At 34.3% G+C, this 15454-nt stretch overlaps 2 protein-coding genes and 1 long non-coding RNA gene across 3 annotated transcripts; 1 reads left to right on the top strand and 2 right to left on the bottom strand.

The window, feature by feature from the left end:
* The first annotated feature begins 3335 nt into the window (after window positions 1-3335).
* LOC105953781 (transcription factor bHLH30) lies at window positions 3336-5798 on the top strand. Its single transcript, XM_012977460.2, has 2 exons — window positions 3336-3743; window positions 5094-5798. The coding sequence occupies exons 1-2, from the start codon at window positions 3498-3500 to the stop codon at window positions 5619-5621; spliced, it is 774 nt and encodes a 257-aa protein (XP_012832914.2). The 5' UTR covers window positions 3336-3497; the 3' UTR covers window positions 5622-5798.
* A 3784-nt stretch (window positions 5799-9582) lies between these two features.
* On the bottom strand, window positions 9583-11011 carry LOC148765724 (uncharacterized). Its single transcript, XR_016029224.1, has 2 exons — window positions 10641-11011; window positions 9583-9977 (listed from the first exon to the last, which is right to left on the bottom strand). It is a non-coding gene; the product is annotated as an uncharacterized LOC148765724 (long non-coding RNA).
* Window positions 11012-13373: 2362 nt separating this feature from the next.
* LOC148765723 (uncharacterized) lies at window positions 13374-15027 on the bottom strand. Its single transcript, XM_088812317.1, has 6 exons — window positions 14954-15027; window positions 14645-14872; window positions 14465-14557; window positions 14209-14382; window positions 14038-14124; window positions 13374-13688 (listed from the first exon to the last, which is right to left on the bottom strand). The coding sequence occupies exons 1-6, from the start codon at window positions 15002-15004 to the stop codon at window positions 13374-13376; spliced, it is 948 nt and encodes a 315-aa protein (XP_088668443.1). The 5' UTR covers window positions 15005-15027.
* Between the last annotated feature and the right edge of the window lie 427 nt (window positions 15028-15454).

Genomic DNA, 15454 nt, shown 5'->3' with positions numbered 1-15454 from the left:
ATGAGGCGATCACGAAACCTTGGGATGAGATGCCCCACCTTGGCGATGTATGGTGCCACTGATTCAGTGGCAGCACGAGTTGAATCTTCCGTGATCATACGCTGAAGTTCTTCTTCGGTTATCTGAACCATTCGAGGAGCAAGTAGAAGTTGATCCTGTTGAGGACCCAGTTGGGCCTCACGAGGAGGAGCGTTGGCTTATGCTATGGCGATGTATGGTGCCACTGCTTCAGTGGCCCGAGTTGAAACTTCCGCGATCGTACACTGAAGGTCATCTTCGGTTATCTGAACCGTTCGAGGGGGGCGGAGGTAGGCCTCCAGGGAGTCGATAACCCTTGGCGAACGAAATATTTTGGGGGCACTGTAAACCCCCATGGAGTCGATAACCCTTGGCGAACGAAATATTTTGGGGGGAGAGGTAAGCCCCCAGTGAGTTGATAACCCTTGCTAGCGTTGAAGGGCCTCCTCGGTTGTCTGAACCGATCGAGGGGCGGGAAGAAGTGGATCATGTTGAGGATCTAGTGACATCACGAGGAGGGTCTCGTGGTGGATCCCGAGCATGGGGAGGAGGAACTGGCAAGCCAGAGCCTCCACGAGGTGGGAGGTTGTTAGCAGTGTCACACTCCCCTGAGCAGATGTCTCAAGGCCATCTTGCGCGCTACGTGATCTTGTTTGCCTTCCCACAGACGGCGCCAAAATGATGATTCTAGAGTTAGATCACCTTAGAGTGTTGAAGTAGGATGAGCTGGAAGAGCATAGTGGATCACTGACTCACGAGCTTGATGACCTTGAGATACCTGCGATCATAGAACACGTGAACTAGGCGGAAACCCCTCCGACGCTCAAGTCAGACGTGCGGATAGTAGAAATAGTCCAGAGAATACCTGTTGAAGTATAGCTCAGATAATTGGACGTACCTTAAGGAATGAGTTCAAATGATTATTTATAGTTTATTGATTGGGCTGAAGTTTAATTAGTTGAGGTTGTCGGGCCAAAACATTATTTGAAGGTGATTGGGCCTCGATAGTAGTGGTCTTCAATATTGGGCTCGTGGCCCAGTAAATAAAGAAATTGTAGGCTTATTGGGTTGGCCCAATTAGGCATATCACAAGGTTTAGTATTTTCCGAGCTCCTTCAATAAATATGTATACATAATACCGAGTTTCTTCTTCTTTTATTTTTATATTTCTGAGGAATATATTCCTTAGAGGAAATTTTAGACAACACTTTCTTAATACAGTTGGATTGTAAAATATATTATTAAATAATATAAAAACTAAAGCAAACACTATTTTGATCATTAGTTTTCAGAGCTTAAATATGATTTATCGTTGACGTAATTTATTTAAGTTGTTGTATGTTTTCGCAAAATAGATTTAAAATCAAATGTCCTTTTAAAAATGTACTTCCTCCATTTCAAATTAATCGTCTAATCCATGAATTATTTTTCCCTAAACTAGGTGCTACGTTAGAGTATCAATATTACATCAATTATATTTGTTCCCTTCATATTTAGATTACATGAGACTAAACGGATTCTCTACCGCGACTAATTAATTATTCAATTAGTAAGATGTTTGGTTTATTGAATTAAAACTTGTATTAAAGTTGTTAATTTTTGTTACTATATATGATTTGTCTATAATTATTTTATTCAACAAAAATAATATGTAGTTTGAATGATAAAATTAGGTGTTTGCGCGGGTCATAAACCCGCGGGTTCTAGCAAAATCCACCATCATCCCGTTGACAAACAGTTCTTGATTTTAAGGAACCAAACTTGTGGGTATTCAACGGGCTTAGGATAGGCGAGTCCAATGGTGAGTTTATATAGGACCCAACCTTCACGGGTCCAAACCCTTCAAAATTCAACCATGTTAATTTTTTTTTAATAATTTTTAAGTTTCACGCAAAACTATTTATAAATTAAAATGAATAACCAAGCGTAAAATCTAAATGAAAACCAACGTGAATATTATCAATGATAAATGCCAAGAGTAAATCAAAATTAATATGATTTAACATATATTCATTAAAATAGTAAATAAATTGAAAGATTTATAAGACAAGATTTAAAATAAAAATACATAACTATAGACAAAACGAGACAATATCGTCGCTATAGATATAAGTTTTGACATGTAAGAGATATTTTATTCATGCATGTATTATGTATTATTAATTTATTATACTACCTAATATAATGTCGTTTTGTATGGCGGAGCGAGACGGGTTTCACGGATATTAAAAATATTTGAACCATTCTTAGACCCAAACTCGCGAATCTTCTCAATTTCAGGACTCAATTCTATTGATTGATGTATCCGTCCGGTCCTTGCGGGACGGTTTTTAACGGGTTGATGTGTCCAACCTGCTCACCCCTAGATAAAATAGTCTTTTACTTAGCTTATTTAGTGGTCCCCTATTAAATTAATCTCATAGGGAGAGATGCTACTAATTTAATGAAATAGTCCATTAAAAAACGGACTTTATTTTTTATAGCGGCTTTGAGTATAACTGAATCTCGTCGACCGAACAATTTATTTACACCTACTATTTAATCATTAGAGTCCTATAATGAATTACCGAGTGATTAAATTATATAAAACATTCAATAATACTACAATGTAATTACTATAAGAAAAAAAATAACGGGAAGGATAATTTAGTACTACATTGTATTTTTTTCTTAAAATCAGTTGGGAGCTATTACAAATAAGCTTATGATGGACAACTTATTCCAATATAGGTTCACCGTCAAAGATCTTTTACAAAAAAGGTCAGACAGAGTTCAAAAGTCTGTAAACGACTAAAATATCTCATATTTTGATATACTTCAATTTAGTCCATGTAGTCCCAATTTAACCCCAAATGATCCAAATAACTCATTTTTGACATGTAATCCAATTGACTCCATTTTTTTACCGTCACCGACGTTGACCACATGTCTCTTGTGTTGAGTTTTTCCTTTTTGCCACCGCCAGTGACCAGCGGTCAGCTCCGATCTCCGCAACCTTGATTTTATATTTTTCTTTTGGAAAACTTTTTTTCGCATCTGAAACTTACAAATTAAAAAAAGAAAAAAAGAAAAGAAAAGTTACATCGAAACACAAATAGATTAATTGGTACTAGTGGAGAGTGGTGGGATTAGTATATTAATCTATAGCCTATAGGAGTAGAGTAGGTGACCTCCTGCGATGACCTACTCTTAAATATGACCTCCAGAAACTCAGAAAGCCAACCTTCAATTCATATATATATATATATATATATATATATATATATATATATATATATATATATATATATATATATATATATAAAGTACTAGCACCCGGCCAAGTAAAAATCATAATAACAATGGAAAAAAAGAAAGGAATTGAAACATGCATTCCCATTTCAAGAACCGCCCAATCACAGTACTCGCTGCCGGAGATTTCTCCGTCTTGCACCAGCCGCCGCGGTTTCTAACGACGTACGAAGAAAGAAAAAATAGAGATGGAATATTTTAAGATTAATGTTGATGATGGGATTTGTGACAACTATTCATCAAAATTGGTGTTGGATAACGAGAGAGGCGAGCTGGTTAGGGCGGCGGTGGTGAAGAGTGGCCGAGCAAAGGTTGGTAACGCGGACAAGGCTTTGGTGGCTCTGAGGAATCATAGTCTGGCTGAGAGGCGGCGGAGGGAAAGAATCAACGCTCATTTGGCCACCCTCAGGACTCTTATTCCTGGAACAGTTAAGGTATAACTGTACTCTACTATCTATTACTGATCTGTGCTGCATTGGTGAATCCAGGATTTGATTTTTTTTTAAAGATCATTTACAAATTATAGGAGAATTTCGGACAAAATCGGTGAAATTGCTAAAGATATTGTAAGTAAATAAATTAAAGTTACGAGTACCAAAGTGTGCATTTAATTAGCAACTTACACTTTCAATCTTTCCCTTGTAATTTAACCCTCAAGATTGCAAGAGAAGTTCTCTACCAGTTGAACTACAAGTTACTCTTGTAAAATTATTACATTTTACCAATTATAACACATATATAATATATTTTTTGATTGGTTTGGAATTTTCGAATTCCGTCAATTTCAATTGGAAAATATCCAAATTTGGAGCTGTATTTTTTAAGGGTTATAAATATAGTTTGCACCACTGTACTATTACTACTGTCACATATACCCCTGTACTCCGAAATACGACAAAACAACCCATGCCTTCCATCTATGTTACAAATGTTGTCCCTATCAATAGCTATTGGAAAATTTCTGACCCAAATACCCCTTCGATTGTGTATAAAAGTGTGCATCATTTTTCACTCATTTGTACTCAATTTCCTCCAAATTTCTTCCTAAGTTTCGTTCCCAGCCCTTTCTTTTAACCAAAATTTCTGAACAAATTTTATATTCTAGAAATTAATTTTAATTTCTTTTTAAATTTCTAAATAAATTACTCAGTTTAAAAATGTCTTCCGGTAGTTCAAATTCTCAAAATTCATATTTTAGGTCCAAACACTACATGTCATATTTTTTTCGAACTATTTTTGTTTTTATGCACGTGTTCGAATTTTTTTTGCCCAAGTTACATTGAATTTCTATCAAATAAGAGTAAGGGTAATATGTAACTACACTGCAAAAACTAACACCGTTAGAGTTGACTGGTGGACTGGTAAGGTGAGGGGCTGTTTTGTCGCATTTCATAGTACAGAGAGTATATGTGACAGTGACGATAGTACAGGATGCAAATTGTATTTAATATTTTTTTTTATTTCCGATTTTCGATTCTTCCTAATTTATTCGGAATGGAATTAGAATGGTAAATAAAATTACCGAAAATTCAGATTCCCAATCGGATTTTAGTTCCGAATATTTCTTTGATTGATAAAATAAAATTGTAGTTCTTTAGTATCCGCCAATTAATAAATAATAAAATATTGGATAGGGGGATCCAATAATAAATCATGCTTTTATTAAATTTCAAAATAATGAAGAGAAATAAGGAAAACAATTTGATAATCCTAGCTAATGGGAATTAATGCAGCAAGTTTAATTTAGGCACGATGATCTTTTTATTTACATTTCACACTAGCAGATGGACAAAGCAGCACTATTGGGTGAAGTTGTGAATCGAGTGAAGGAACTGAGACGAAGCATGGTCGAAGCTACTAATGGTGCACTTGTCCCGACAGAAGTGGACGAAGTCATAGTCGATCAACACAAAGACGAAAACCCAAACAATTGTAAACCATCATCCGTTTCCATCCGGGCATCTCTTTGTTGCGATTTTACTCACGAGCTTCTCTCTGATTTAAGACAAGCTCTCGACGAAACCCTACCATTGAATGCGAATATCACTAGGGCTGAGATAGCTACTATGGGGAGTAGAATGGTGAATGTTTTCTTGATTTCAGGACAAAATGACGCTACAAATAATGCTGAAGATATCGGAGATCAAGAAAGCCAACTTCTTATTACTTCCGTGCGTCAGGCGCTTCTGTCTGTTCTCGATAAATATTACGCATCCGAAGAGTTCTCTTCAGGAAATATAGTGCCCACTAAAAGGAGAAGAGTTTCCCCTTTCGATTCTTCGAGTTCATCTTCTTTGGGAGATATGTGGTGAGAGATAAGACGAAGAATTTGGTTGCATATGCCTTGGCAAAAGGGTTGTGCATGCCTTCCTTTATGTTTGAATATCCATCTAATGTATTTAATTTGTGATTTTGTCATGTAAATAATGAACAATTTCTTTTTCATTTGTGATTTTTAAAGTATTAAACTATGGGATAATTACACTTTTCGTCTCTCATGTTTGGCCCGATTCAACTTTTGCTCGCCCTTGTTCCAAAGTGAACAAATTTCACCTCCAAGGTTCAATGTCACATCGAGTACTTCTTCTTATTATTATTACTATTGGTGCATGAGGTCACGGAAGCTGGGATTGAAGGCCAGATGTATTAGAGAATATTATATTAGAACTCTCCTAATATTAGGATTCTAGTATGATTCGGTTACCTAGATTAGTTAGGATTTAGTTACCTAGTCAAACTCTATTACCTTGCAATATTTCTCTATATATATTCCATGTAATCAACCCATAACACAATGGGGGTTTCTATTCTATTACGTTATTATTTCTCTTCTTTCTCCCTATTCTATTCTTCCTATATGGTATCAGAGCACCAGGTTTAGGTTTTTTAACCTAGCCGCCTTCCTTCTCTATGGCTTTTTAACCTAGCCGCCTTCCTTCTCTATGGCGGTGAAAACCTAGCCGCCTTTCTTCTTCATGGCGGTGACCACCCAATCTTCTTCCTCCCCCAGTGGTGGTACTCTAATTTTATCTTTTTCTTTTCTATCTTCTATGAACACCACCCGAATTTTCTCCCTCCTCGGTGGTGCATCTTCTCTATCTCTTTCTTCTTCTTCTTCCTCTTTTCTTCTCCATGGTCTAAATGTGGCTATCTTCTCTATCTCTTTCTTCTTCTTCTTCCTCTTTTCTTCTCAATGGTCTAAAACCTAGCCGCCACCTCTTCTCTTCTCCATGGACGGCGAATACCACCCAATCTTCTTCTCCCCTCTTTCATCTCTTCTCTCTATCTCGATAAAATTCTCCATGGCCGGCGAATACCACCCAATCTTCTTCTCCCCTCTCTCATCTCTTCTATCTATCTCGATAATAAAAAATAAAATAAATAAATAAATAAAAAAAGTTGCTTATTTTTCTATCACCCATAACATAATGGGGGTTTTCTATTAAAAAAAAGAACAAGAATCTCCATGTTATTTTCTTCTTTCTATTAATTTGGCAGATATTTTCACCAAGGACTCGATTTCCCGGGTTTTCTTTCCAGTCTTCACTGTTGGAGTTTATTCGTTCCGACTGCGGGAGCGTGCTAGCAAGTGCTTGTCTAGTCTTCACGTTCGTCATGTTTCGACTGCGGGGGCGTATTAGAGAATATTATATTATAGAACTCTCCTAGTATTAGGATTCTAGTATGATTCGGTTACCTAGATTAGTTATGATTTAGTTACCTAGTCAAACTCTATTACCTTGCAATATTTCTCTATATATATTCCATGTAATCAACCCATAACAGAATGGGGGTTTCTACTCTATTACGTTATTATTTCTCTTCTTTCTCCCTATTCTACTCTTCCTATAAGATGTTTCCTGGAATGGTTGTGTTCGCGTTTCTAGAGGTTTTCTGACCGACTTCTAATGGTGGCATCCTCCAATTTTTCATCCGGCTTCCATTCCAATCGGCCTGCATGCCTCACTTCAAGGATAAGAGTGGCGGATGGCCGATGATTGTGTTCTCCGGTGTATATTGGGTGTTCCTAGTTGTGTTCTTCGTTTTTTATAGCAAATTATCCATCTACTTTGTCCAATGATTGAGGATCCGTGGACATACATCTTTCAAGATCCGTTGATAATCACCATTGTAATTTTATGGACAAAATCTACCAAGGCTTACCGTTTAATAGTGATTTGACGGTGATATATTATGTCGTACTGCCCTAGCTCGATTTTCCATCGTATTACTCGTCCCAGAGCCTGAGGCTACCCAGTGCCTGACGAAGCGGTAGACTAGTATGTATTATGATTGTGTGAGAAATAATGTATGGTCTCAATCGCCGATCCGTCACCACTAGTGCTACGCAATTTTCTCCAACTCAGAATATCTGGTTCATGATTTGTTCTAAATTAGATAACACAAATTAATAAGTAACAGTTTAATCCTTTGTTCGACGGTTTGAATCGTGGACTCTTCCGTTTTATTTTCAAATAAACGATTTTCATGCTTATTTTTTTGCTTAACAAATAACTTAGGAAAACGAGCTAGTTTCTAGGAAAATACGAGTTTGATAAAAATTACTATTTGCATTGGTTCTGAAATTGCTTGATCACACTTCGGAGTATGCACTTCTTTAGAACCGTCGGTTCAAGTTTCAAAACTACAAGTTCTAGAACATAAATATATTGCTAATTCGCTTGTGAATTGGAGGTTCTCGCCGTTTCATGAACCGTCTTCCTGGCCAATTCAAGATTTGTTCTATAAAAAAAAGGGATAATTAGCTATACTCCCCTATTTCAAACTTATATAGGTAGGAGTCCAATCTATTAGATTAATATAGCTACAGGCCATTTGACTAAACAAATTAATTAAATGAAATAAAATCAATATGCATATGGACAGAAACACCCTTAAACAATAAATTATTTATTTATGGAAGTCTTTAATTACGTAAATTGTGGGAATAAATCCCATATATCACGTCATAAGACTTGGAAGGGAGTTATGAACGTGGTTGAAAAAAAAAAACTCATCCTGGAAGGGAGTTTATGAAACGTGGTTGGTTCATCTTTGACAACACTCTTATTTTGTTTCGCAAAATTTCTCGTTTAGATTTCGAGATTTAAATTTGAATTCAGACTTTTGATTCAATTTGGTAGGCATTAAATTAAATTTTGTGATTTTTTAGGGTTGATGGTGCAAGATTGAAGGAGAAAATGACCATACAGAATGTGATTGAACCCGATTCACATATTTTCTCTTTATTTGCTCATCAGGAGAAGATTTCCTTTAGTTTTTTTTTTCTTCGTACAAACCAAAACGAGAACAAAATGGCTCACTCGTTCTCCGCCGCTAAATTGATTCCTTCTTTCATCGCCAGAGCAGTTCCGTATCTAGAGGCTCAAGGACATCGACTAAATCTGATTATCTTGAGACGGAAATTGTGTTTGTTGTTTGCTATTTTTTTTACACTTTGTTGTTATATATTTATTTTTTGTTGTTAGTATGGTACTATTTGCACTTTGCTTTTAATTCTTGCAGTTTACGTATATAATGTGTTTTTTGCTCGAATATATTTTTACACTTTTGATGCTTTTATTTACTGTTTTAAGTTTTTTTTTTTTCATACTTGATTGTCACTGTTAATATCTGTTCTGTAAATATCAAACTTTAAACATCAATTCATAATACAAACATCAAACAGCAAAACATCATTTTATAATGTCCATATCGAACAACAAACATCAAGTTTTTTTTTTCATTTATTAATGTCGATTTGCACATTTTTCCATGTTGGTGGATTTTTGTTTTGCGTTTTGCTATTTCAAGCAGACTATATTTTACACTATGATGTTATATATTTTTTTTGAGTTGTTGGCATGGTATTGTTTGCACTTTTGATTTTTATGTTTGCAGTTTGCATATACGATGTGTTTGTTGCTCGAATATATTTGTGCATGTTAATGTTATATATGATGTAATTTTTTGGTATAATAAATCTACACTTTTGACGCCATATATTTGTTTTTGCAGTTGATAATGTATTATTTGAACTTTGCCTATTCTTTGCAGTTTGCATATAAATTACAACAACAAAATGCAAATTATAACAGCGAATGAGGACTAAAGCTCTGTGAGAATTTTGTTGCAGCAGTGTATAGCATAAAAAAAATCGACTAAAACCTTGTGACACTTTGCCCGTTTTTTTAACAATTTACTGAATTTATAAGAAATTATGAATCGGCAAGCATATACCAATACACAAAATAACTGCATGAATTTGGAATATATTAAAAAATAGTTCATATCAAAATCCAACAAAAATATAATGCCACAAATAAAAAACAAAGTTCTGCTAAACATAAGTAAATGTCATAAAAAATTCTAATTAAACTCAACGGTATACTCGTCGTTCAAGAACTGATAATTAAAAGTTTTTCGAGTGCGATAATCCCACTTGCTGCAGTTTCTCTCACTAATGGTTGTTGCATGCACAACTGCCTTGCCATCTACAAGACAAAAATCCCACAATCAACCAAATATGGTTTTTGTTGAGGCGATGTCGAAACATAATATGGCTTCGTGCTACCGTGCAAATAGATTTGGCTTGATTCATCGTTGCTTTCCTCTTTTTGAAGAGGCAAATGATTCATCTACTTTCCTCATCCCCTTCGTCAAATCAACTGTTCAATTGAAAAAAAGAATTATTGCACAACCATGTCGGTACCTAGAATCCATGTACATCAATTGCACATAACAATATGCAAAGTGCATTTGGTAACATCAAATGCAAATTGTAATTTTGAAAACAATAAAATGCAATTTAAAAAGCACAAGATGACTAAGAATATACCAAAGTTCAAATGAAATATACAATATCAAAGATTACATCATGTATGCAAAATGCAAAATGCAAAATAAACATCAAAGTGCAAAATGCAAAATGCAAAATAAACATCAAAGTGCAAAATACACTACGCTAGAAACAACAAATTGCAAACAAAAAAAAACAACGAAATCGAATATATGTTGCAATCGACACCAGAAAATAACATGAAAAAAAAAAAACAAATGTATCACAAAACAGCAAAATGAAAACACAAAATAATATAACACAAACCAAACAAACAATCAACGAATTTAGGAGGAAAAAGACAAATTCAACAAAATACTCCCAAGGGCCGAAAAGCACAAAAGATGACAAAAAAAAATCGCAATCGAGATCTAAAAAGATGTAACAAAAATGCAAAACAACCGGCAAAATATTGTAACTCGAACAGTAAAATCCAAACAAAAAATAATGTCAAAACAAAACATAAAAAATAAAAATTACATGGGGTTAAAACCTCTATTTGCATCTTTCACTTATGTTATAAAAAATAACCCATGCATTCCGTCAATGAATCGCCATTAAAGACATTTAAAAAACCACAAATCAAATTATCTGTACGTTTCGATTTTGCACTATCCTCTAGGATGTGTTTTTTTTGTTGGCGATTTGCAGAAGTTATAGAGATTCCATTGTTCTCGAGAACAATGATAGGGTTACAGAGATTGCATTGAAGAAAAGGGAGTAGGGAGAAGTTTTGTTTTTCGAGAGATTAACGATGGAAAAATGCAATTTGGGGAGGATTTGCAATTGACGTTTTACAGCACGATTTATGCTAAAACCGATTTTTGTGGAGGATTAATAGGAATATATAAATTTAAGAATACAAATTTTCTATTTTTACTAAAGGGCGAATCAGCCATAAAAAGTAGTTGGAGCTTATAGCAATATTGGACTTATGACTTGAATTTTAACCAATATAATCTAATAATGGAGGGTCTATAAAAAATTACCCCTAAAAAAAATTTAAATTAATTAGTGACCGTTTGGTCGCATGTTGTTTGAATCGTCAATTCAGCTGTTTTATTTTCAAACAGACGATTTCCACACTTAATTATTGACTTAACAAATAATTTTGAGACACATGCTCCTGGATATAAAGTAGGAATAATTATATTTATTTTTCTAAAATTCATTCACATCTATAAATATTTGTAATATTGCATGTAATTTCATAATATTAATATAAGATTGTTGTAATATTTATTTTCAAATTGTAATACTCTCTCTATTCCACACTATATGTCTCTTTTAAGAATTTTTTTTTCTCCATATTATCTGTCACTCTACAATTCCAATGCTGCATTAATTACATATTTTTTAATTATATTCTTATTAACTCTCCAACACTCTTTCTGCATTAATTAGAAAACAGGGGTATTTTGGTCTATCTATATCTACTTTTCTAAAATCAAGACATATTTATTGAGATTCATATTCTTAAGACTTGCGTCAATATGAAAAACGACACATATAGAAACGGAGGGAGTAATATTTTGCATATTATTGTAATGTAATGTTGTTATTAAAAACATGTTTGAAATAAATTATATTTTTTATCATTAATTAAATTTCGCAACGTTGCAATGGAACGACAGTGCCCGCGACGTTTTAGCGAACCATGATTCATTTCAATCTTCAACCAATTGACTTTTATAATGGCTTTTCTGCTGAAACTTTAAACTTTAATCTTGGGTAAATTAGCATCCACCGTCGTACTTAAAAAAAAATACTTATTCGATCAACTTAACGATCTATCCCTTTGATTATTCAATGGTATTAATTAGTAGTAAAATAGAGTTATAATGGTATTCTCAAATTCAATATTTTATAAAGTCCTTAACACATAATACCTTACTATTATATTGAAAAATAATTTAAACTTTTAATTTACCTATTGCACATTCCTCGATTTACAATATGTTGATCAAAGTGGTCTATGACGGGGTTTTTCCTATTTTTAAAAAGAAAAAAAAAGTAAAAAAACAAGGTTTATGTATAATATATAATTAATTCATTGTTAGAGAATTATGAGCCAAATTGTCCCGACAAGTATGTTGTTTAGACAAGTCTACTGTTGAGACAACAACTGTCGAGACAACTCAACTTTTACAACAATCAAGACTCAGAAACCATACATCCTGATTACGTTTAAATGATGATTAAGAATAGAAACAGAATAAAGAAAATAAGAATTAACGTGATTCGGCCAAGAGCAAGGCCTACATCCACCAGGAAAGGGGGCGCTGCTTTTATCAATCAAACATCAACAATTACAAATAATAACAAGCACAAAAGATTTATCCTACACTATCTTCTCCCTAGTGCATCTCTCTTTTGTTTCTCAAGCTTTTCTATTCTCTCTTTCACAATTGTTTCACTATTTTGGGACCAAAGAAAGACTCCTTCTTTGACAAGGCAATTTCCTTCCATGACCCTTTCCAACACTACGCCAAAACGCATTTCAGGCGACGTTTTTTTACGACGTAAAAACCTCGTTTGCGACGGAATTTGTAATTTTGCGACGAAATTCGTCGGGAAAAAAGTCAAAAAAGTGACCGTCGCAAATATGTGCGACGTTTTTCCTTTAAAATCGCAACCGTTTGCGACGATTTACTATAACCGTCGCAATGTTATAATTTTTTCATCTGCTGATTTATTGTGATAAATTTGACAATACGTCGCACATTTTGTCCTCCAACCGCGACACATATATATCGTCGCAAAGTTGTTGCGACTATATTTTCCGAAAAGATTTCGTCACAATTTTTTTTAGCTTTGCATCTTTTTTTTACTAAAAGCCGCACAATTTTTGTTACGACATTGCGACGAATATATAGCTATTGTCGCAAGAAAAGAATTATGCGATTGTGACTAATATTCTAAAAACGTCGCAAATATATAAATATATTTTTTTTAATATTTTACTGATTTTTATTTTAATTGTTATTTAACCTGTAATAATAAACAATTCCAATATAATTAAATACACAAAAACATTAAACAACTCGCTTAAATTAAATAATCCAAAACATTCTTTCAAAACATTCTTCCAAAACATAAAATCAACGAAACATTCCAAAACAGAAAATAATCCAAAAATTCTATCAAAACACATGATAATCCAAATAACAACTTAAATCATTCAAACATGAAATAAAAGTACCCAAAACCAATGTTGTAGAGGAAACTAGTTGCCGTCGCCGGGTGGATTCTGGGGATGGAACTCGACACCTTGAGCCCTAAAATATTCGACCATGGCTTTCATAGTATTCTGCATTTGATTCATCTCGTCCTTTAAAGTCTGATTGTCTTCTTTCAAAGCCGCTATTTCTTCATCTCTAGCAACAAAAGATAAGTTGGACCTCGCCCTTTTCTTCGAACTTGAGCAACCAAGTCCTAGTCTTTTAGTTTTTCCTAGTACTCGTTCGCAAGCTATCGTGTTAGCGGTGCTTTCATCACTCCCAACATTCATACATTCTTGATAGACTCTGTCCAAATCCGCCTGAGTAATATAAAAAAGTGTATTAACACTAATTACTTGATACGAAGTATAAAATAAAATAATAATTCAAATAAAAATATACCAACTAAATTGCTCAACCCAAAGATTTTCAAGTAAACAGAAACACAATAATTCATATATAAAGATCGACCAACTACATTAAACAACCAACATATATAAATACACCAACTACATTGCTCAACACAAAGATGTTCAAGTAAACAAAAGCACAATAATTCATATATAAAGATCGACCAACTACATTAAACAACCAACATATGCTCAACTAGGAAATAAAATAACAATTCAACAAAAATAAACATCAACTTCATTAGAGAATCCAATATACACAATTGCTCAATTCACGTAAAGATCCACCAACTACATTACACAATTCATCGATACCTAAGTACGAATTAAATCCATAATCCATCAACTACAATACAACCCAAATTAAACATGTTCAAAATAGCAAATAAAGTATCGATACAACTAAAATAATAACTTACTGCAATGGCACGTAGTTCGGGCTTGGCTTTCCTCTCTGATCTACTTGTTGCTCACCATCACCCCCACCAATCTCACTATCACTACCATCAACAGGTAAAGGCTCTGATTCCTTTAATGCATCGATGCTCATGTAGCCTTTTCTGAATTTAGCTGCCACGGTAGGAACCTTGCCAAATTTATGAACCTGTATAAATAATATAAAAGTAATCACACCCTTATAATAAATCTTAAAATATATACAATCACACATATACAAGATCACTTACATGTTTGTGAGACCAACCGGTGATACTAGTTCGACCCCAATGGTGTTCGGTTGCAATTGACTTTCGTGCTTCGCGACATTTTTGAGATTTGGACTAATAATAATAACACATAAGTTACTATATTTTGATGCAATGCACAAATCATATAATGATATTAATTAATAAGAATTACAAATTTACCTTCCCATCACTCCCTGACTCATTCATAGCAATAAATTGATCGCACAATTGACCCCATAAATCATCGCTAATAAAGCCCTCCGGACGAGTTTGTCTTGCAGTTTCGGGGTCGGGCATGCGATCAAAATGTGCCTTTAAAACCCTAGATTTGAAGTCCTTCCAACGAGCATTTGCAGTCTTGTTGAACCACTTATTTGTAGCATCATTATCGGGAAGATTATATTTATCCTAAGAAAAATAAAAATAACATTAGGTAATTTGAAACAATAATTTTGTCGATTGTTATACGAGAATTTTAATACCATTTACCTTGAACCGTGCCCAAAATTCACACGTCCATCCTTTTTGTGTGTGGGCCATGAAATATACGGATTGATGTGTGGGCCATGACATACATGAAATAAGCAAAGACATCATCATAAAAGAATGTCGTATTCACATATTTGGTGGTAAGTTGTAAGTCATTTTGAATAACCGGCCACGTGCTACACTTACTACTCAATGATCCAAATGGATTGAATTCATCTATAGCCAAGCCGAGCCTTACATTTCTGGGGTCTGAAGTACTTATAAATCAAGTACTTATAGTGTCTTGTATAAAACCCTAACGGGCTTAAGTTGGACCGGACCTAACAGCTTAAGTTCGTTAGTCCCTTTACTCGCTCGTTTCTCTCAATTCGAGGATCGGAAAATGGTAACAATTAAATTTTCGGAATCATTATAATGTCCTCGTCATTACGAGTGCCAATTCTCAATCTCCAACTTTCTAAAAGTGGAAACCCTAATTCAGTGCACTTTCTAAATTTGGAA

This window comes from Erythranthe guttata, chromosome 13 (genome assembly GCF_056151865.1).
Source record: "Erythranthe guttata isolate IM_541 chromosome 13, IM_541, whole genome shotgun sequence".
Classification (NCBI taxonomy): Eukaryota; Viridiplantae; Streptophyta; class Magnoliopsida; order Lamiales; family Phrymaceae; genus Erythranthe; species Erythranthe guttata.
The sequence above is the reverse complement of the archived record's forward strand: the minus strand, read 5'-3'. Positions and strand labels throughout refer to the sequence as shown.